General features: G+C 50.4%; 1 protein-coding gene and 1 long non-coding RNA gene across 5 annotated transcripts in view; one reads left to right on the top strand and one right to left on the bottom strand.

Annotated features, from left to right (window-relative positions):
- Window positions 1–353: 353 nt before the first annotated feature.
- The window catches only part of SERHL2 (serine hydrolase like 2), a 35649-nt gene continuing 12782 nt past the window's right edge, over window positions 354–23220 (top strand). For 2 of the 3 annotated variants that reach the window (XM_045779541.2, XM_045779543.2), the window contains exons 1-8: window positions 354–470; window positions 1362–1511; window positions 1619–1732; window positions 2088–2129; window positions 2559–2578; window positions 3048–3122; window positions 4594–4703; window positions 5438–5517. In XM_045779541.2, the coding sequence (XP_045635497.2) occupies window positions 467–470; window positions 1362–1511; window positions 1619–1732; window positions 2088–2129; window positions 2559–2578; window positions 3048–3122; window positions 4594–4703; window positions 5438–5517 (595 nt within the window). In that variant the 5' untranslated portion in view covers window positions 354–466. The other variant, XM_045779542.2, reaches the window with a different exon arrangement.
- Window positions 14597–23018, bottom strand: LOC123780573 (uncharacterized). 2 transcript variants are annotated; one of them, XR_015727076.1, is made up of 3 exons: window positions 22556–23018; window positions 21194–21336; window positions 14597–16790 (listed from the first exon to the last, which is right to left on the bottom strand). It is a non-coding gene; the product is annotated as an uncharacterized LOC123780573 (long non-coding RNA). The 2 variants fall into 2 exon arrangements; XR_006776450.2 differs by lacking the exon at window positions 14597–16790 and adding an exon at window positions 19290–20130.

Below are 23220 nucleotides of genomic sequence, written 5' to 3'. Positions count from 1 at the left end.
CCCACGTATCAAGCAGAAGCTTCACTCCCCTGGATACCATCCCAGGCGTGGCGCAAAATTTTGGAGGTGGTTTGGCCACCGCCCAGTGCTCCCTAGCCGCCGGGTGGGTGTCTCCTGGGAGCTCAGAGCCCCTCCGGGACAGAGCTGAGAGAGGGGTCCCACGCCCTTGAGGACAGGAAGTCTCAGGTCCGCGTGGAGACAGGCGGGAGGGAGGGGCCGGGCCAGGGCGGGGCCCGGGCAGAGGGGCGGGGTCGGGGCCCGCGCCCTTGTGGGCAGGAAGTCTCAGGTCCGCGTAGGGACAGGCGGGAGGGAGGGGCGGGGCGGGCCGGGGTTTGGGCAGGGGGCGGGGCCGGGCTGGAGTGGGCGGCCGGCCGGCGGGGGCGGGCCCTGAAGCTCTGGTATTTATCCCAGCGGCCGCGACCTCACGGTGGCGTGACGACCGCCGCGCGACAGCAGGACGGCTGCAATGGGTGAAGACGCTGCGCCGAAGGACGCTTAGACGGGAGTGGGATGGGGGCCACCACGAGCGCCCTTCCAGCTGCCCACCCACCTCCTTGGGGCACAACTCCGGAGCGGAAGTGGGAGCGGGTCACCGCGACCCGCGGGAGGGTGGGGGCCCCGGAAAGCGCTACGCGTGGCTTCTCAGGGTCCCGGGAGCTCCAAGTTAGAGGAGCAAGCGCGAGGGTCTGGGGGCGCACGGGTGTCCAGCCGGAACGGGTGGGCCAGCAAGGTGAACAGGTCAGTGCTGGACCAGGGAGAAGGCAGTCCTGACCAGAGTAGGCCAGAGACAGCGTGGTGCTGGGTGGTCAGGACCCGGGTCCTGGGATTGTGCCGCCTGCTCCAGGTCCTCGCTCCGCTCATTCTCCCTGGGGACCTTTGGTCGCAGACTGCACCTCCCCGTGCCTTAGTTTACTGGCCTGCGAAGGGAGAGTAATAATGATCCAACTTGCTATGAGGAGGTGAGAGGGACCACCCCATTGGCCCCTCTGAAAGTTTAGAATATGTTGGTTATTACTATTACTTTGTTTTCTCCCTGTTTTACAGAAAAGGAAACTGGGGCTCAGGAGGTTTTAGTAAGTGGCCCAAGGTCACACAGCTGGCAAGTGGCAGAGCCCAGGTCTAGCCAATTCCACAAAGTTCTGCCATGAAACCCTCTCCTGGATTTCCTCACTCAGCGGACCCAGTTTATTTTTCCTTCCTCTGGGTATCCCCAGCCCCATGCCAGGCTCTCCCTGTAATCCCTGGGGGCAGTGCAGGAATCTGAGCCTCCTGGGTTGCGCTGTTGCCCTGAACACATTGGGGCACTGATGAGGGGCTCAGAAAGTGCCTCCTTCATGCATGAGTGGGTGTCTGTCTTCCAGGTCTGCTCTCAGAGCTGAAGCTGGCTGTGCCCTGGGGTCACATCGCTGCCAAAGCCTGGGGCCCCCAGCAGGCCACCCCAGTTCTTTGCCTGCATGGCTGGCTGGACAATGCCAACTCCTTTGACAGACTCATCCCTCTTCTTCCGAAAGGTGGGGCTGAAGGGAAGCCCAGGGGCAACGTGACATAGACTGCAGGAGAGTTAGGGGTGGGGGAGACAGCTGACCTAGCTGCCTTCTCCCCCTATCTCTTGTCTCAGACTTTCATTATGTTGCCATGGATTTCGGGGGACATGGGCTCTCATCCCATTATAGCCCGGGTTTCGCGTACTACCAGGAAAACTTTGTGAGTGAGGTCCGGAGAGTTGTAGCAGGTAAGAGGCAGTGTGTGTGTGTGTGTGTGTGTGTGTAGGGGTGCACTGGGGCATCCCCTCTCATTGTTGGAGTGGGGTGTGGTAGTCAGGAAACAGTGTTGGGCTGGGAGCGACCTGGGGTCTCGCCTGAGTTCTCCCAGAATTCATGGGTGACTTTGGGAAGGTCGGAGAGGGCTGCCAAGAAGAGCTCTCATCCTTCTGGGGGTCCCACCCCTTGTAAGGAAGCTGGAACCCCTCTAGTTTCCTGAGTGGGGCACCCCAGGTGCTGAGGAAGATGTCCTAAGCACAGGGACTGCAGAATGGGGGTTGGGGAGGGAGGCTGGGCCCATCCACACCTGGCTCCGTGTGTTTTCAGCCTTGAAGTGGAAGCGTTTCTCTCTTATGGGCCATAGTTTTGGTGAGTACAAGTTTACACTTCGGTGGGCAGGGGGCTGACTGGGCTGAGGGGCTGCGAGGAGGGAAAGGAATTGGTACACAGCTACCCTGCACTTCTGGGCACTGCAAGGAGAGATGAGGGGGTCTGTGGGCACTGTAGGCACTAGGCTCTTTGGCCTGAGGCAGCCCACCCCCAAGGGACATGGGGCCCCAGAGGTGGCTATCTTCCAACTTGATGAGGGAAATGTGACCTTTCAAGTGGCTAGGTCCTATGAAGGGGTCATATGGCCCCCAGGGAGGCAACCCCAAGTTTGACAGGGAATAAAGAGCCCTGCCCCCTGGTGGGAGAGAGCCAGGCCCCTAGCCTGGGGTGGGGCAGCCCCTGGGAGGAAGCTTTAGTAGGATTTTGAAAGCTGCGGAATACCAGCCCCATGACTCTTCTGTCCCCCAGGTGGCATAGTGGGCGGAACGGTGAGTAGATGGCTTTGCAGTGACCACCTCTGGCCACGTTGGGCATTCCTGCAGGTGGGGCAGGAGGCGGTGCGGGGAGGGGGGAGAAGAAGTTTCCAGGAAAGGAAGTATGTCCTCATATCACAAATTTGAAGCCAGTATTTGATGGCCTAGTGCCAGTCTGCTTTATAGATGGCAGTAATAATCATTATTGCGGGGAGGTCGGCGAAACTGGAGATTCCTGATGGAGTGCAGAGTTTCCATATTCGCCATCCCCAGAGAACCCTGGAATCCAGCCATCCACCAGGGTATGAACCTTGGTTTGGGTGTGGACCTCCAGGGGCTGGGGCGAGGGAGGGGAGGCTACCCTGAAGGGAATGAAGATTCTGGTTCTAGCCCCTTGGAAACACCAGTGTCCCCAGGGAAAAGCCTGAGTCCCTTTGCCTTCTTCCTCTCCTACTCATTCTTCCCTTTTTGGGTCACATCGCAGTTTACCAGTATTTTCCCCGAGATGGTGGATAAACTTATCTTGCTGGACACAATGCCATTTGGCCTGGACCATAATGTAAGAATGGGGGCTCTCATGCATGCTGTCACGGGGGAGACCCAGGCCCCGGGTGGTGTCCTCAGCCCTGCTTCTTTTGGCAGGGAGGTGGGAGGAGGTGGCAGAGGGTAGACAAGGGGGGATCAGGGCGCCCCCAGAGAGGACAGGGTTCTGCAGCCCGTACCGCTAGGAGTGAGCAGAGAAAAGGCGTGCAGAAGCCTTGGTCATCCTTGGAAACCCTGTATGTGGCCTGGGATCTACAGAGTGCCAAGTCTATCACGAAGTGGCAGGAGGTGGGAGAGGGTAGGAACAATGGATTGAGGAAGTTCTGGGGGTACACAGTGTGATGAGGCCCCCCATTCACGTTCAGTTGTATGCCTCTGTGCTGTGCACACTGCACAACAGCGCACGGCAGCCCTGAGTGCGGACTGATGGGAGCGTGCCAACCCCTCCTGCCACCACCACCAATGACACCAAACACTGCTGTCCCTGCATCTGAGTCCTGGCTTCTGCCACTGATCTGCTGAGTGACCCTGGGCAAGACACTTGGCCTATCTGGGGCTCAGCTTCTTGACCTGTAAAATGAGGAGGTTGGACTAGGTGACCTTGGAGTTGTCTGCCCGCTGTCACATTCTGTCACTCTGTCCCCAGGAGCTCAGCCTCTCGGTTGTGACACAGCTTTGTCACCAGTTTTGGTTTCTTATCTGTAAAATGACCACAAGTGCCAAAAGGGCACAAAGCATGCTGTCTTTTTCTCACCACATGGCCAATCCCAGCACATAGTAAGTGCTCAGTAAGCGTTGGTTTCATGAATGGAGAGCTTGTGGGTGAATGTGAGGATCCGGTGAGACTCTGGGCTACTCTCCCTTCTTTTCTGTTTCACCCACTGAGTTACCCAACGCCGTGCCCCAGGATCTCCCTCCAGAGCATCCGGGTATTTGGCCCTCCCTGTCCCACCTTCTCTGGGGGATGGATGGGAGTGTCCCTTCCGGCTGCTGCTACTCCAGATGGCGGCCTGTGGGCAGGGCTGGGCTGTTGTCAGAGCGTGCCTGAAATGGGTACACTCAAAGGGGGGCCTAGAGCCCCCAAACTGCATCCCGTCTGCCGTCTCCTCTCCACCATCTGGAGGGATAGCATTAATTAAAGCAGCCAAAATTGCCAACCCCAGATGGTCCGTGACTTATGGACCTAATATTGAACCTTGCAAAGCACTGGCCACTGGCAGAGATTTCCTTTCTCCTCCATCATCCATCCTGACCCCTCCAGCTGTCCGGAACACAGGCAGGGCTGGCCGGGCTATCACTGAGGCAGACAACACGAGCTCTGATCACGGGGCCAACTGGCAGGGGCTGATCCTGTGCTGCCCTTCACTGGGTCAGAATGAATCCCGGCAGAGGGGCTGCCGAGGGCCGAGGGTGGGGGTAGGGAGGGAGCTGAGCCCCTCCATCGGCAGCCCAGAGTCCCGCCCACCCAGCAGACCCCACATCCCCAGGGAGTAGAGAACCTGCTGACCTACAGGCGGGGAGCCATCGAGCACATGCTGCAGGCGGAGGCCTCCCAGAAGCCCCGGCAGGTGGCCAGCCCAGAGGAGATGCTGCAGGGGTGAGTGCCATCGGGTGAGATGGGGCTGGTGGGGAGGGGAATGGTGAGAGGGGGTGGGGGGTGGGAGACCTGGAGGAGCGAGGGGATACTGAGGGAGGATATCTCTGGGGCACAGAGGAAGCGTCTATCTCCTATGCACAAATCATACTGAGCCTGTTTCTCTCTGTGCTCACCCTAGGTTATCAGGCTTCCTGGCTCTCCAGACACCCCAGCTGGGACTTCCCTGCCTCGGGTCCTCCCTGCTCTATAATCGCGTCCTTATTCCCAAGACCCCTTTCCACCTGCTCTCTACCCCTCTTCCTCTCCCTGTAACTGTGCGCGTGTGCACACACACACACACACACACACACACACACACACACACACACAGTCTTTCCTTCCACACCTTTTTTCTCTCTGTGGCTCCTTCTACCTGGACCTCTCTGCGGACACCTTGCTCACTTGCCCACTCCTCCTTCTGGCCTCAGGTGACTGTCACTTCCTCGGGGAGCCTGCCCTGCCTCTCCTTGGTGAGCTCTGCTCCCGGCCCTGTAGGTAATCAAAGGTAGACATATTTGTTACCTAAAGGAGTGAAAATACACAAACGCGCACACACACACACACACACACACACACACTGCTGACGTGGACATCCCCATTGACACGTGCCTGTGTCCTTTGTGGGGGCCCCTCCTCGTCTTTCCGTCTGGCCTTCCCTGCCCGCAAGACATTCAGCGTCCCTCTGTCCTCTCCAGGTTCCTGAAGAGAAACAGTCACCTGAGCGAGGAGAATGCACGACTCCTCCTGCAGAGAGGAACCACAGAGGTGGCCACAGGTAGGGACTCGCCGTCTAGGGCCACTGCTGATCGCCACTGTTGAGACACGATAACTGCCAAGGCTCAGGCTGCTTGCTCTGGACCAGGCATGCATCGAGGGCTTAGCAAACAGTGTCTCGTGTCATCGCCCTGCTGCCCTATGCTCACCCCGTGCAGAGCGGGAGAAACTGAGGCTCCAATAGGCCAAGTGACGCATGCCAGGTCAGACAGCTGCCGCACATCGCAGAGAGGCCTGTGGGGAGCACAGTCAGCTGTCTTGGGAGTGAATGTTGGGGAATGTCACAGCCGTGCTTTGCTGACCCTGTGTGGTGGGCGTCAGTGTCCGAGGCGAGGGTTTGAGGACGTCCTGCGGGGCCGGGTGACTTGAAAGAGGTTTTTCAAAATGGAGAAGTAGAGTAGGTGGCGCCTTGGCTTCAGGGCAGCCTCGGGCCCGTGTTTTCTGCACTTCGTTTCCCAATGTAGTCGTTCCGGAAAACCGTACCAAGTCCCGCTCAGTGCCAGCCCCGAGCGCGGCGGCCACGGGAGCAGAGGTGAGCGGGTGCAGACACTGCCCCTCTCCTGGTGGGTCTCTACCTCTGGCTGGTACAACTCCAGGGGTGCCCTTCACCAGTGCCCTCCCTGGACCTGACTCCCCCAGGGGTTGAACAAGGAGGAGGCCAGGTCAGGAATGTCCATTCTAGGAGGAGAAACAGATGATAGACACATAAACAGACAAACGAGACATTTTATTGTAAGTGTAATCAAGAAATGTCCAGGGTGTTCTGGAAGAAACCCCACAGCGGGAGTCCTGGAAGCGGCTCCCAGAGGTGAAGCCCAAGGGAGACAGTGGGGTGAGATGGACCAGGCACCACATGGGGCCCAAAGACCTGGGCCGATTCCTGACTCTGCTAGCTCAGAGATCTTAGGCAAGTCCCCCCTTCCCACTGAGACACCTCCCCCCTGTTTTTCTCAGGTGATAAATAATGTCTTAGGATCGTTGTGCTCGTGGTCCGAGAGGATCAAGCAAGGAGGTGAATGCAGCTTCAGCCCATAAAGGTCAAAGGAGGCGGGGTCAAACCCACGGGCTTGCCAGGTGTGAGGAGGTGGTGGGATTAAGTGGGCTGCTGGGAGTCAGGCAGCAGGGAGTGGCGGGGACTGCAGGACTGGAGGCAGGACAGCCCAGCCAGTGGTTCTCCCTGGGCGCTCTGGGCCTCATATGGCCAGAATTTCCAGTTGCTCACAAGAAGCCGGAGATCTCCCGTGTTGTGTTGTTTGACCAGGAGTTGTCAACACACCGTGAGGTGAGATGGAATATACTTAAGGGATGTTTTGGCCTCAGGCTGCCAGTCTGTGACTTGTGAGGGACTGTCTGTTACCATCTTGGAACCTTGGCAAATCCTCCACGGAGAGGGGAGGTCGAGGCGGAGGGCCGCAGGCCCGGGCTTCCCAGTGTGCCCACACAGATGGCTCCCCCAGAGGGGCCCCGGCGCAGAAGTGGGCTAATCCGGAATAAGACATGTTCCCAGCTAGGCGGGGGAAGCCAATTAGGCCAGGCCCAGGTCACAAGAAGGGGTGAGCCCAGACACTGAACCAGTTGTCAAAGAGGGTGAAGAGAGAAGGGAGGCGAGGGGACAGGCAGCTGGGTCACTGTGTCGGGCCCAGCCCCTCTGCAGCAGTTGTGGCCCTTCGGGGCTGAAGGTTGACCTAAGACGACACCGAGCAGGCTCCCAGCCCCCACCGGGTGGCATGACACTGGGAGAGCCCGTGTTCCAGGCTTGTCCTCAGGCCCCAGGACCCCTGAGAGTCCCCACTCCACTCCGGAGCAGCAGAGAGCAGGGACAGTGCCATCAGTCCAGCCTGATCCTGTAGCTGAACCCAAGTTCATCTGCCCAACGCACAGCAGAACCAATGACCCAGACATCAAGCGTGCAGTAAGGAAAGGGTTTATGTGAGAGGCAGACAAAGGAGGAGGTGAGGAGATGGGGAGAACATTCTCGAAGGGGAATGCCAGGGTTTTTTTAAAGGCAAGTGGGAAAGGGTCTGGGGAAAGGGGAGAGGAGCTCTGTGACTCAAAACCAGATAAAGGAAGTTACTTTAAGTAGCGGAGGGTTAATTTCATTTTGTTGGGGTACTTGGTTGTCATGGTGTCGGGCGAGAGTATTATCTTCTAGAAACATGGCGCAGACAGCATTCCCCGAACAAGCGGGTTTGGGTAAGAAAGCTGCAGCCGCCTCAGTTGCCCTGTTAACGCTTTGGTTACTAGTTTCGGTCCCCACTGTCTTTGATCATTCCTCATTCTTGAGCGAATCGGGAGGATGACCGCTCCGGCTACTTCCTGCTGAAATGGGGCGGAGATCGGGGTGAGCGGAACGGACCCTTTCTGCACTTAATCAGAAATATTCCTCAGTTCCGGCTTAAAACCCTGCGCTCTGCATGACTAGAATTTTTGTGCTTTGGTGAATAGTTTTTGTACAACGTTTCGTACCACATGCTGTGATTAAGTAGGGAAGAGGGAGAATTAGGAATATGGAAGATGCCACATTCGAGGAAGTATTCCTAGGCAGGTTGACCGAAATCCCTGGGGAATCCAAGAAAATAATCCAGAAAAACAGTCCAAATCCGAGTCTGGGACTTTAAAGATTTGTTGTAACCAAGTAGCTTGTGGTCTTTATTTTGGCAAGAGGAACGTCCACTTTATTTTGGCAAGAGGAAGTATTAATATACGTGCAGCCTGACGAATAAACACCTCCTTGTTCCGCTAAAACATAACCTAAAGCAGTTCTTTTTTTTTTTTAATAATTTTTTATTATATTATGTTAGTCACCATACAGTACATCCCCGGTTTTCGATGTAAGGCTCGATGATTCATTAGTTGCGTATAACACCCAGTGCACCATGCAATACGTGCCCTCCTTACTACCCATCACCAGTCTATCCCATTCCCCCACCCCTCCCCTCTGAAGCCCTCAGTTTGTTTCTCATAGTCCATAGTCTCTCATGTTTCATTCCCCCTTCTGATTACCCCCCCTTTCTTTATCCCTTTCTTCCCCTACTGATCATCCTAGTTCTTATGTTCCATAGATGAGAGAAATCATATGATAGTTGTCTTTCTCTGCTTGACTTATTTCACTTAGCATTATCTCCTCCAGTGCCGTCCATGTTGTAGCAAATGTTGAGAACTTGTTCTTTCTGATTGCTGAGTAATATTCCATTGTATATATGGACCACAGCTTCTTAATCCAGTCATCTGTTGAAGGGCATCTCGGCTCCTTCCACAATTTAGCTATTGTGGACATTGCTGCTATGAACATTGGGGTGCATATGGCCCTTCTCTTCACTATGTCTGTATCTTTGGGGTAAATACCCAGTAGTGCAATGGCTGGATCATAGGGTAGCTCAATTTTTAACTTTTTAAGGGACCTCCACACTGTTTTCCAGAGTGGCTGTACCAACTTGCATTCCCACCAACAATGTAGGAGGGATCCCCTTTCTCCACATCCTCTCCAACAATTGTTGTTTCTTGCCCTGTCTATTTTTGCCATTCTAACTGGCGTAAGGTGGTATCTCAGTGTGGTTTTGATTTGAATTTCCTTGATGGCTAATGATTTTGAACATTTTTTCATGTGTCTGTTAGCCATTTGTATGTCTTCATTGGAAAAGTGTCTGTTCATATCTTCTGCCCATTTTTTGATTTGTTTATTTGTTTCTCGTGTATTGAGTTTGAGAAGTTCTTTGTAGATCTTGGATACCAGTCCTTTATCTGTAGTGTCATTTGCAAATATATTCTCCCATTCCGTGGGCTGCCTCTTAGTTTTTCTGTTTTTTGGATGTGCAGAAACTTTTAATCTTGATGAAGTCCCATAAATTCATTTTATCTTTTGTTTCTCTTGCCTTTGGGGATGTGTCATGAAAAAGGTTGCTTTGGCCGATGTCGTAGAGGTTGTTGCCTATGTTCTCCTCTAGAATTTTGATGGATTCCTGTCTCACATCGAGGTCTTTCATCCATTTGGAGTTTTTTTTTGTGTATGGTGTGAGAGAGTGGTCAAGTTTCATTCTTTTGCATGTAGCTGTCCAATTTTCCCAGCACCATTTATTGAAGAGACTGTCTTTTTCCCACCGGATATTTTTTCCTGCTTTATCAAAGATTAGTTGCCCAAAGAGCCGAGGGTCCATTTCTGGGTTCTCTATTCTGTTCCATTGGTCTATGTGTCTGTTTTTGTGCCAGTACCATGCTGTCTTTGTGATCACAGCTTTGTAGTACAGCTCGAAATCCGGCATTGTGATGCCCCCAGCTTTGTTTTTCCTTTTCAACAGTTCCTTGGAGATTCAGGGCCTTTTCTGTTTCCATACAAATTTAAGGACTGTTTGTTCCAGTTCTTTGAAAAATGTCCTTGGTATTTTGATCGGGATAGCATTGAAAGTGTAGATTGCTCTGGGTAGCATGGACATTTTAACTATGTTAATTCTTCCGATCCATGAGCATGGAATATCTTTCCATCTTTTTATGTCTTCCTCAATGTCTTTCAAGAGTGATTTATAGTTTCTAGAATATAGGTCCTTTACGTCTCTGGTTAAGTTAATTCCAAGGTAACGTATGGTTTTTGGTGCTATTGTAAATGGGATGGATTCCCTAATTTCTCTTTCTTCGGTCTCGTTATTCGTGTATAGAAATGCAACTGATTTCTGAGCATTTATTTTGTATCCTGCCATGTTACTGAATTGCTCTATAACTTCTAATAGTTTGGGAGTGGCTTCTTTTGGGTTTTCCATATAGAGTATCATGTCATCTGCAAAGAGAGACATTTTGACTTCTTCTTTGCCAATTTGAATACTTTTGATCCCTTTTTGTCGTCTGATTGCTGTTGCAAGGACTTCTAGTACTATGTTGAATAATAGTGGCGAGAGTGGGCATCCTTGTCGAGTTCCTGATCTTAAGGGAAAGGCTTCCAGCTTTTCCCCATTGAGAATTATATTTGCAGTAGGCTTTTCATAGATGGCTTTTATGAGATTGAGAAATGTACCTTCTATTCCTACACTCTGAAGGGTTTTAATCAGGAAAGGATGCTGTATTTTGTCAAATGCTTTTTCAGCATCGATTGAGAGGATCATATGGTTCCTGAGTCTTTTCTTGTTGATATGATGTATCACGCTGATTGATTTGCGAATATTGAACCAAGCTTGCATCGCAGGTATGAATCCCACTTGATCGTGATGGATAATCCTTTTAATGTACTGTTGGATTCTATTAGCAAGTATCTTGTTGAGGATTTTGGCGTCCATATTCGTTAGGGAAATCGGCCTGTAATTCTCCTTTTTGATGGGGTCTTTGCCTGGTTTGGGGATCAAGGTAATATTGGCCTCATAGAATGAGTTTGGTAGCTTTCCTTCTGTTTCTATTTTTTGAAATAGCTTTAGGAGAATAGGTATTATTTCTTCTTTGAATGTTTGGTAGAATTCCCCAGGAAAACCGTCCGGGCCTGGAGTTTTGTTATTTGGAAGGTTGTTTATCACTGACTCAATTTCTTCATAATTAATTGGCCTGTTTAAGGAATCAATTTCTTCCGGTTTCAATCTTGGTAGTTTATAGGTTTCCAGGAAGGATTCCATCTCTTCCAGATTGCTTAGTTTATTGGCATATAGCTGTTGATAAAAATTTCTAATAATCCTTCCAATTTCAGTGGTGCTCGTCGTGACCTCTCCTTTTTCATTCATAATTTTAATAATCTGGGTCCTTTCTCTTTTCTTTTGGATAAGTCTTGCCAGTGGTCTGTCAATTTTATTGATTCTCTCAAAGAACCAGCTTCTAGTCCTGTTGATCTGCTCTACTGTACTTCTGGTTTCTGCTTGATTGATTTCAGCTCTAATTTTGGTCAACTGCTTCCTCGTGCGTGGATTAGGCCTGTCCCTCTGTTGCTGTTCCAGCTTCTTGAGGTGAGAATATAAAAACTGCATTTTAGATTTTTCTATTCTTTTGAGTGAGGCTTGGATGGCTATGTATTTCCCCCTTAGGACTGCCTTTGCAGTATCCCATAGGTTTTGGACTGTTGTATTTTCATTCTCATTGGTCTCCATAAATTGTTTAATTTGATTTTTGATTTCCTGGTTTATCGAGTCATTCCTGAGCAGGATGGTTCTTAGTCTCCAAGTGTTTGAGTTTCTTCCAAATTTTTCCTTGTGGTTGAGTTCCAATTTCAGAGCGTTGTGGTCTGAGAATATGCAGGGGATAATTTCAATCTTTTGGTATCAGTTGAGACCTGTTTTGTGTCCCAGAACATGGTCTATTCTTGAGAATGTTCCATGGGCATTAGAATAGAATGAGTATTCTTTGGTTCTGCGGTGTAGTGTTCTATATATATCTATGAGGTCCAACTCGTCGAGTATGGCATTCAAAGCCTTTGATTCTTTGCTTAGTTTTTGCCAGGGTGTTCTGTCTATTTCTGATAGTGGAGTGTTGAGGTCCCCTACTATTAATGTATTTTCATTTATATGTCTCTTTATTCTGGTTAAAAGTTGGCTTGTGTATCTTGCTGCTCCCCTGGTGGGGGCATATATATTTATAATGGTCATATCCACTTGTTGAATAATTCCCTTAAGAATAATATAGTGCCCTTCTGCATCTCTAACTATAGTCTGTAGTTTAAAATCCAATTTATCTGATATGAGAATTGCTACCCCAGCTTTCTTTTGAGGTCCATTTGCGTGAAAGATGGTACTCCATCCCCTTACTCTCAGTCTGAATGCATCTTGGGGTTTGAAATGAGTCTCTTGTAGACAGCAAATGGATGGGTCATTTCTTTTTATCCAATCTGCAACCCTGTGGCGTTTTATGGGATGGTTCAAACCATTTACATTAAGACTGAGTACTGAGAGATATGATTTTAATGTTGCCATGTTGCCAGTAAAGTCTTTGTTTGTATTGGCTGTGACTTTCTGTTCTGTATCACTCTTGGGGCCTTTTTACTTTTATAGAACCCCCCGTAATATCTCCTGTAGGGCTGGTTTCGTGGTTACAAAATTGGTTAGCGACTGGCGATTCTGAAATGTCTTTATTTCTCCATCAATTCTGAATGACAGCCTTGCTGGATAAAGGATCCTTGGCTGCATGTTTTTCTCTGAAAGAGCTTTAAATATGCTCCCCCAACCCTTTCTCTCATTCCAGGTCTGTGTAGACAGGTCTGACGTAATTCTGATGCTTTTGCCTTGGTACGTGAGAAATTTCTTTGCCCTGGCCGCTTTCAATACTGTATCCTTGCATCTAATATTTGCGAATTGCACTATGACGTGACGTGGCGTAGGTTTGTCGTGGTTGAGCTTGGGAGGGGTCCTCTCTGCCTCTTGGACACGAATGTTTGTTTCCCTTGCTAGATTAGGGAAGTTTTCAGCTACAATTTGTTCAAATATCTCTTCTAGACCTCTGTTTTTCTCCACCCCCTCGGGGATGCCGATGATTCTAACATTGGATCGTTTCATTGAGTCAGTAATCTCCTGTAACCTACATTCGTGGGCATGGATTTTTTTAAGACCATCTTCTATTTTCATTTTTTCCTCTATTAACCTATCCTCCAATTCACTAACCTGTTCCTCTGCTTCTGCGACCCTGGCCGTCAGAGCCTCTAGTTTTGCCTGCATTTGGCTCATAGAATTTTTAATTTCTGTCAGATTCACTCTCATTTCTGTCCTTAGGGATTCTATATTCTCAGTAACCTTTTCATTAATAGTTTTTTCAATTCTACTCATCATTTTGACCATCGTTACTCTGAATTCCATTTCTGATAATTTGGTTACATCCATATCCATTATTTCTGTGGCAGAGGCCACAGAATCACTGTCTTTTCTTTGCTGGGGGGGGCTTCTCCTTCTTGTCATTCTGATGAAGAGAGGTTGCGGGGTTTCCAGAGCCCAAATTATTGACTGGGTCCCAGGCCGTGCCCCTTGTTTTATAGGGATCTTAGGGATGTGGGCTTCTTCTTTAAAGATTTTATTTATTTATTTATGTGGCAGCCAACCAGCGAGAGAGGGAACAGAAGCAGGGGAGTGAGAGAGGAAGAAGCAGGCTCCCAGCGGAGGAGCCCGATGAGGGACTCCTTTCCGGAACGCCGGGATCACGCCCTGAGCCGGAGACAGGCGCTCAATGACTGCGCCACCCCGGCGCCCGGGTTGTGGGCTTCTTGATTTTTCAGCCTGCCTCCTGTGTTCTGGGGGAGGGGCCTGCCGCGCCGATACTCAGGCAGCCCTGTTTGGGTAGAGTCTCCGTGTCCCCTGCGAGGGGGGATGGGGATGGGCACTCCCTGAGCCGGTATTTCCAGGCTTTTGTTCTCTGGCGGCTTTCCCTGGCGGTTTGCTGTGCCTCTTCTGAGAGTCAGAGCAGCAGCGGCCGAATCTCAGCCTCTGTCACAGAACAGAGGGATCGCGGCCCGTTCTCTACTAATGTTCTGGCCACTTTAACTCTGTTTCTGTTGGTGCTGCTCAACCCTGCAGCGTCCGGGATGTGCGCCCCACACCCGGCGTCCCAGCCCTCACTTCCAGGGCTGGCGCGTCTCTGTCCTTTGTGTTTCTAACGCCGCCAGCCGCCAGCCGCCAGCCGCCCCGCGCGCTCCCGGATCTCCCGGTCTCAGTCTGGATCCAGTGAGCGCACCGGGATTCCGGTGTTCCCGGAGATGCCTGGTGGCGCGCGCACCCGGCTCACGGTCTCAGTCTGCTGTTTTGCGGGTGTCGACCGCGAGCCCCGCCCGCTCTCCCGTGCAAGTGGCTACCGCTTCCCGGCGCCCAAACGCGGTGGCTCCCTCCCCCTTCCGTTTATCTTCCGATATCTGTGCACAGTTTCATGGCTCCCCGCTTCGTACCTCAATACTCAGCGCTGGAGATGTTCATTTGTAGAGATCCAGATGAGTCTTCCTGCATCTCAGGCTGGTTCCGTGGTTGTTTAGGCTGGTCTGGTACCTATCCAGCTCGACTCGGAGGACCGGCTGAAAACGGTGTCTCCTACTCCTCCGCCATCTTAACTCCTCCCCCCAGAAAGTAAAGTTCTAATGATCTAAAATAACGGAGACCCAGGAGAAACACCTGCTCCCGCCGAAGTGACACAGCCTCAGCCCCCGGCTCTGGCTCCGCCATCTTCCTCTTTCAAGGTCAGTCCTTCAAAATCCCTAAAGCAGTTCTGTTGTCTAAAACCATTCTGGCCGAAGAATCTAAGTCCTTCTCTTGAGCTGCTGTAGCCGAAGCAGTTTCATTAGCAAATAGTCCCGAAGATATAGAGAGATTTTGTTTTTAAGATTTTATTTATTTATTTATTTGTTTGTTTGTTTATTTATTTGAGAGAGCGAGCGCACAAGCAGGGGGAGTGGGAGAGGGAGAAGCAGACTCCCTGCTGAGCAGGGAGCCCGATGCGGGACTCGACCCCAGGACTCCAGGATCATGACCTGAGCCAAAGGCAGACGCTCAACTGACTGAGCCACCCAGGCACCCCATTATGTAGAGAGGTTTCTAACCATATGGTCGTGGGCCGTCACTCCCCACCAGGGTAATAAAGTTCTTCCAGAGAAATAGCCTGTTCCGCCTTCTGGGCACCCTAATAGGTAGCCCTGCACCTCTCCCCAAAGCAAATCACCATTCAGTATGGACCTTTTAGTTCTGGAAAAAGGTTTTCAAGAATTGGTCCAATGCTGAACCTCCTTGACTGATCATTTGCCCCACAGACAAACATATATCCCATCGGAGCACAGAGGATTCTGGGCACGTTTGGAAAATTAAGCTTTTTTTTTTTTTTTGAAGAATGGGAGAAAGAGGCTGGGGGGAGGGGCAGAAGGAGAGGGTGAGAGAGAATCTTTTTTTTTTTTTTTTTAAGATTTTATTTCTTTATTTGACAGAGAGAGAGACAGCCAGCGAGAGACGGAACCCAAGCAGGGGGAGTGGGAGAGGAAGAAGCAGGCTCCCAGCGGAGGAGCCTGATGTGGGGCTCGATCCCAGAACTCCGGGATCACGCCCTGAGCCGAAGGCAGACGCTTAACGACTGAGCCACCCAGGCGCCCCGGAAAATTAAGCTTTTTATGTGGGGGAATTCTGCTTAGAACCTGGCTAAGCTAGGGAGCAGTATAAGACAGTGTGCACTTGAAATTCAAATGACATGCCTGTGAAGAGGAAGAGATTCCCTTCAGGAATGGGCTGTTTTGTGACTTCCAATTTGTACATAGGCAAGAGGTAGTGTAACCTGAAGACTGATTAGTCCATCTTTGCTGAACTAAAACAAGGAGACGTGGCCCAGAAAGTGGGTTTTGTTAAACAGACAAGTAGACACTGTCTGTCTGTTAGAGAGTGTTTGGTTTTTATGACCATTATGACCTCACTCTTACATGAGCTTCCAAAGGTCATTACAGGGGACACTGTCAGGGGTGTTAAAAAGAAACAGGGCACACAGGATCCTCCATTAAGTAAAAATACTGACTGATAAGTATTTTCGACCTGGTTGGTTGCGGCTGTAGGTTGCTCTTCCGTAGGTTACCGTGAAGCTGGGCTCATTAGAGAAAGGTTACGGGCCTAGCTGGGGGGTCGACGTGGTCATGTACGGAGAAGGGTTTCAGGTACCGTATCCAGCAGTCAGACAAGTCACCTGAAGAAGCTAAAGTCTGTGAAATTCTGACCATGGAATTCTCTTTCCAAGTAAAAGAGATGAGAATTATGGAGCAAACCAACAACCCCAAGGAGTCCCGCTCATCTGTTACTGCGTTTGTCTCCCGAACAACACCTTGAGGTCCGTCAGGGGCTCCCAAGAACAGTTAGCAAATTCCTTTTCCAAAAGTGGTTGGGGGAGGTCTGTGCTCTGGGAATGCCATCTTCCAAGCTTTGGGTGATCCTGGCTCTTAGGTGGTTTTTTGTTTTTGTTTCTGTTGGTGGTGGTTGTGGTGGGGGTTTTTTATTTTTGTCTTCCATTCTCCAAAGTCAAAAGTCTCCTTTCCTTCCAAGTAGCCCCATGAGCAAGTACCGGGGAAGAGTCGTTGCTGGGTCACCTCAGTATAGCGAAAGTCCCATGGCGTGGTTATGAATTAACATTTTCCCCTTTTGATAGTTTTTTTTTTCCTTAGAAAAACATCACAGGACAGGATTGTTTGCTCTTAGAGTTTCACTGTTCTGTTGTTCTGTTCTAGGAAGTTTGCTCCCGATTTCATGAACCAGTCTTAGTCTTGAAAACAGGTTACTTCAGTTACAGGCATCTCATTTCAGGAGGTGGTCCTGCGGGGGGCTCTCAAAGTTAGACCTATACTGCGCAAGTCATCAGGTAATTAGTTAAGAGGCACCTCTGTGGAAACAAAAGAAAAACCCGGATTAATGGCTGGAGCAAATTGTGAACCCAGTGTCTGAGTCCTGAGTGCTGCTCAGAAGATTTCTAGCTGTCGGGCTTGAAGCACGTTCAGATGGAGTGAGGGCTGACAGATTTCCCTGGCCTGTAGTTTGCATGTTTTGGGTGATCTTTCTGAGTGGTCCGCACAGCAACAGATAGGAAGATTGTTTAAACGTGAGCTGTTGTGGTAGTTTCTATCGGAAGTTTACCTCAAGTTGTCTAGCTTCAGTCTTCAAGGTTTCATGTAAAAAAAAGGGGGGGAGGCACGCCTGGGTGGCTCAGTCGTTAAGCGTCTGCCTTCGGCTCAGGGTGTGATCCCGGCATTCTGGGATGGAGCCCCACATCAGGCTCCTCCGCTGGGAGCCTGCTTCTTCCTCTCCCACTCCCCCTGCTTGTGTTCCCTCTCTCACTGGCTCTCTCTTTCTGTCAAATAAATAAATTTTAAAAAAATTCAGGATCCAGCCCAGTTTTATAGGCAAACAACAAATACTCAGAGATAATTAATCAGAATGAGAATCTGACATCTACAAAGGTATGTCACTGAAACATAATTTTTCTCACAAAAATCATCCTTGTATTCCTCAAAGATAGCCAAATCGAGACTAATTCATTTGTAAGATAGTCCAGTGTTAACAAGCTTGGCCTGATGATGCGCGTAAGTGCAGAAAGAATAGTGATTGTCCATGTAGGTTTCTTAAAAATGCGCTTTGCTGGAACTTCTCATATACTTTCAGATTGAACTTTTAGCAGCCTCTTGCGGCTAAGAAGCCAAACCACATAATTGCCATCGGATTCATGTCGGTACCTATAGATTTGGGTGAATTCTTCTCTTCTCGAGGTCCTCAAAATTATCCTCCAAAATCTGTATCCATTTCCTGGAGCTGCCATTACAAAGTCCCACAGACCGGGTGACGTAAACAACTTTGATTGTCTCACAGTTTGGAGCCAGAAACCCAGAGTACTGGCAGCCTCTGTGTGCCTCTCCTAGCTTCTGGTAGCCTCAGGCGTCCCTTGACTCGTGTGGGGCATTCTCTCTGCCCTTCACAGAGTGTGTTAGGGGAGAGTGTGTGGAAAAGGCAGAGCAGCATGACAGGATCAGGATGTGTGGCAGAGCTTGCAGATTGCTCTTAAAAATAGAATGGTCTGGGTTGACCTCATGGAGAAGTGACTTTTGAGCAAAAGTGATGCAGGAGAGGGAGCTAGTCACACAGATAATCTAGGAAGATGATCTGGGGAGGAGAGATGCCAGGAAAGGCTTTGAGATGTTGGGGAGGAAAAACTTTTGCCCACCCTTCAAGTTTCTTCCAGCTGGTCTAAGATTTAAAATTGAAAGATTAACAGGAGAAAATAACATTTAATTATATATGTACAGGGAATCCACATAAACATGAGAGATTCCAAAGACAGGCAAAATGAGGTATATATTGCCATTCTGGACTGAGGGAGGGGAAGGGGGTAAGTGGTCTTAGGCGTCAAAGGGAAGGAAAGCAATTCACAGAAAGAATGGAAAGAGTAAATGGTAAGCAAGTGTTTGCTGGGCCATCCGAAACAATGAGACATGAGGAGGAGTTTTAACAAACAGACTTTGCTAAGTTCCTCCCCGTCTACTACACCCAGTTCCTATAGTATGACGTAGTTATCTATGGTGCGCGCTCCTTCTTCTGTCCGAATCCTTTTAGGCAGTTACAGGGAAGGTCAAAAAGAATAACTTCTTGGGGCGCCTGGGTGGCACAGCGGTTAATCGTCTGCCTTCGGCTCAGGGCATGATCCCAGAGTCCTGGGATTGAGCCCCACATCAGGCTCCTCCGCTATGAGCCTGCTTCTTCCTCTCCCACTCCCCCTGCTTGTGTTCCCTCTCTCGCTGGCTGTCTCTCTCTGTCGAATAAATTAAAAAAAAAAAAAAAAAAAAGAATAACTTCTTGAGTCTTCCGTTTCTTAAAAATAATTGGCCTAAAATATGCCAGAGATACATTTCGGGGTGGCACATTTGGTCCCTCACTGAGGCACGAGCTTGACCTGGCTTGTGGGAGAAACAGGAAGCAGTAAGCCAGGGTGGGGAGGGAGCGAGCAGCCAGGTCCTTATCTACCATCTTAACCGTGTTCCCATCATAACCCTGGCTTTAGTCTTGAAACAAGCCTGAGGTATTGGCATGAGGGAGGGAGAGCCCAGCACTGCTTGGGGTTCCGTAATGACAGAACACAGTCCTGTGTCAATATGTGGCCCCCACATCCTGAAGTGGGGCCCCACATTCACTGTTGTGGATGCTGAACCCCTCAGCTTAAACTGGGCAGCCCTGGAGCTGAAGGCATGATTTGTTTTCACTTGTACGGTTCGAACACAGAAATTTCTCCTGAGGGGGATTTTGAGTAGGTGCTCATATTTAAAGTAGAAAGATTTTATTTAAAAATGAAGATTTCCAGTGTCTTTCTTTTTTTAAGATTTTATTTATTTGTCAGACAGAGAGAGAGCTCGCACGCAAGCAGGGGGAGCAGCAGGCAGAGGGAGAAGCAGTCTCCCCGCTGAGCACGGAGCCGATGAGGGACTCCGTCCCAGCAGCAGCTCTGACCCTGTCTGCTCTGAGGCAACCACCCTGTTCTGTTGTCCCCAGGGCTGCAGTTAGGACTCTCAGGGTCCAAGACCCCTTTGTTTGCAGAGGAAACCAAGGAAACCAAGGCCAGAGAGGGAGGATCCAGGGCATTCTGCCCCATTTCATATGCCCATCCCAGGGCTGATATCACCCATCCATTCAGATCATTCAACACATCAACAGATCAGTCCTGGACGCCTGCCCCAGGCTTGCTATGCACTCAGCTCTTCTGCCCCACCTTGTAGTCCTGGAGTAGAGAGCCTGGGGTTAGGGGACAGACGTCACTCACCACAGAGGTTACCCACCTGGGAGAGGAGTGCTGCGTCTGTGGAGAGCCCTGCCCCGGAGACCCAAGGGTCATGAAGACTGAGGATAGTGCCCAGAAAGGTAAGAAGGATGAGGTAACGAGCATTCCAGACCCAGGCGACAGTATGTGCAGAGGCCCTCCCCACAGCAGGAGGGCGCATGTCCAGTCCTGGGACCTGACAGAAGGCCAGGAATATTGAAAGAAGGGCAGAGTGGCTGCCATGGGGGGTGGGGGAGTTGGGTCCCGGACAGGGTAGGATCCATCCAGGATGCTAACCATTGGTTGACGGCTGATCGTGGTGTTTATTCCAAGAGCAAAGTGTCAAACAACAAAAATCCAGCTGAGGAAATTTGAAGATCTAATTGGCTTTAGTAAATGACCCGTGCGTCGGGCAGCGTCCCATCTAGCAAAGAGAAAGGAAGTCCGTCAAGCTGTAGAAAAGAAAAGGATTTTAAAGGCAGAGACAGAAACGGAGGAAGGAAATGATTTGCGAAGAAGGCATTGTTTCCGACGAGGTCGCCCTCCTCAGGGGAGCAGAAGGGGCCTGTCAGTAGCTTTGCTGGTGACGGCCGGGAAGTCCCATGTTGACTGGTTAGAGGTTACCTTCCCGGCTGGGCTGAAACCGCAGTTAGGTCACGTATTAAGTCTGGGTGGGCTGACATGGGCCCTTCACATAAGGGCCTCCCTTTGGGGCTTGTGGTTGTCAACACAAAATGAACAAACTTTTTAGAATTTCTTTTAAAAAAAGGAAGAGCACAAGGTCGCAGGCTTCAGAGGTATGGGAACAGAACTTAGATTTGTACTCTTATTTTTAGTCAAAACGTCTCTCGTCGGCTATTTGCTAACGAGCGGACGTACAACGTGTGCTCGGGGCGGAGACAGAGCCCGCGCTTTGAAGTTCGGTGAAGTCATTCTGACCTTGGTAAATATTAAAGTTATAGCTTCCCTGGGAGCCCCGGAGCAGGGCCCACGAACATTCAAAGTTGCAACGTTCCTGTATCATTTCTCCCTTTTGATCAACAATCTTTCTCAGCCTTGGTGATCAACCCTTATTTTACGTTCCTTAGATGGAACCCGTGCATTGAGCAAACAGATACATACCGTATGTCCCATGGGGCTTTGGGGTGGGGACTTCACCTTGGAAGGGGCAAAATCCAGTCCACGATATCAGGAGGTTATCGCAGGACGAGGGCGGGGGTGCTGTGGGTATGCTCCAAGATGGGGTTTTAGGCTCCTGGTTTCCAGGAAGGAAGGCCGGGCCTTGCTTGTTGCCAGGCTGGGACCATATCGGTTGACCTGGAGTCCAGGCCTCCGCGGAGACCACTAGTGAGTTTGTTAGTGGGGTCGGAAAAGATGCAATTGCTGATTGGGGGAAACCGTTGTGTGAAAAACACATTTTAAACTTCTTGCTAGTTTTCACCTCATTAACCCTATGGGGCATGGTTTCAGCCCTGGCCCCCACTTACCCCTGGAGTTGTGGTCATTCCTCAATCTCGAAGAATTGAAACGATGACCGCTCTGGCTACTTCTTTATCTCCTCGGGCGAAGTAGGTTTTGGGCAAAGAGAAGTTGTTGCAAATCTTCGCCGGGTCATGCCTATGGTGCCAGGCTGAGCAAGTTTTAATTTACAGGTTACGGCAGCAAAGGAAATAAAAGTAACATGGAGTCAGACATGCCGAGATTTTTCCAGACCTAACTTCCCATTCAGTCTTTTCATTCCACTTCTATGGAGCGGGGCAGAGGCGCGTCTCCTGTAACTGCTTCAACCTGAATTAGGTGCGGTAGGGGGCTTTGGAAAGGAAGGATTTGACACGGTGCAGGACACGGCTTTTGGTACCTGTGCTAATGGAGGGGACTGTCAGACAGTTCCTTATCTGAGAACGTGGATATTTTCCGAAATAGTTTGGGACCACACGACATTAATTTTATCCCCAAGTGTATTCTATGGAACAGTAACAGTATATAGTCAAACCCATCATTCCTTCTAAAATTGATCTGACGTCAGTGGGTATGCAAGAGAACAGATAGTCAACCAGTGCCAGCCACCTCGGACGGTGGGGTGTGGTGGTCAAGGGCTTCTTGGAGCAGGTGGCTTGCTGCCTGCTTTTGTCTGTATGGAGTCTCATCTCCCAGCAGGAGGAGACAGGTGCAGTAAGTGGTATCAGCCATCATACAGACTCTGCCTTGTTAGCAAGCAATCAGAATCAGTAAGAGACATTTCTATGGAAGCAAAAGAAAAACACAGGTTAATGGTCAGGGCAAATTCTAAACCGTGTCCGAGTCCCCTAGTGCTGCCAGTGAGATTTTTTTTTTTTTTAAAGACTGCATTTCTTTATTTGACAGAGAGAGAGAGAGCACACAAGCAGGGGAAGCAGCAGGCAGAGGGAGAGAAGCAGACTCCCCGTTGAGCAGGGAGCCCGATGTGGAGCTCGATCCCAGCACCCTGAGATCATGACCTGAGCCCAAATCAAGAGTTGGTTGCTTAACCACCTGAGCCACCCAGGTGCCCCTTAACCTGCTTGTTCTTAATAATTAACCCATGACGGGGAGCAGGGAGCCCAACATGGGGCTCGATCCCAGCACCCTGAGATCATGACCTGAGCCCAAATCAAGAGTTGGTTGCTTAACCACCTGAGCCACCCAGGTGCCCCTTAACCTGCTTGTTCTTAATAATTAACCCATGACGGGGAGCAGGGAGCCCAACGTGGGGCTCGATCCCAGGAGCCCGGGATCATGACCTGAGCCGAAGGCAGCTGCTTAACCTGCTGAGCCACCCAGGCGTCCCCATTACCGGTCACCTTTAACAGATCAAATAAAAGTCAGCTTACATCGAGGAGGTCCGGGTGTGCCCAGGAGACTTCACCAGAAACACATGGGAGGTGCAGAGCAGTCGAGGGGCACGGAGGGTCCGAGCTGGTACCGGGCGCCGAGCTCCGGGTGACCCCCTGGCGTTCCCCGCCCAGTGGCTCGGAGATCCTACCTACACCGCCGAGAACTGTTGACGCAAATGAACAAACAGACTTTTTCTTTGAGGTTATTTGCTAAGGGACCGGATGTACACGGGTGCTCAGGGCGGAAACGGAGCCCACGCTTTGAAGTTTGGTGAGATCATTTTGACCTTCGTGAAAGCATAGCTTCCCCGGGAGCCCACGAGCAGGGCCCACAAGCATTCAAAGTTGAAAAGTTCCTTTATCACTGTGTTCTTTTTAACCAAAGGGAAGCTCTTGCAGGGTTTTCACTGGAGGGTGAAGAGGTGGGTCTGAACTGATCGAATTTGCATTTCCAAACAGGCGCTGGCTGCCCTGTGCACCGGTCCAGGCCAAGGTCAGGGTGCCAAGGGCAGGTCTGTTTGGCTGGCTCTTTGCTTTCTTGCAGCTGTTGGTTGAAGGTTTTGAAGGGACCACCAGCACGTGGCAGGAGAGCAGTGAGGCTGGGAATGCCTGAAAACCACACATTCCTTTGGGAAAATGCCTGGAACGTTTGGCATTTGGTT

This window comes from Ursus americanus, chromosome 17 (assembly GCF_024610735.1).
Source record: "Ursus americanus isolate L20-20 chromosome 17, mUrsAme1.1.p, whole genome shotgun sequence".
NCBI classification, from domain to species: Eukaryota; Metazoa; Chordata; class Mammalia; order Carnivora; family Ursidae; genus Ursus; species Ursus americanus.
This window is presented reverse-complemented; position numbering and strand designations above follow the sequence as displayed.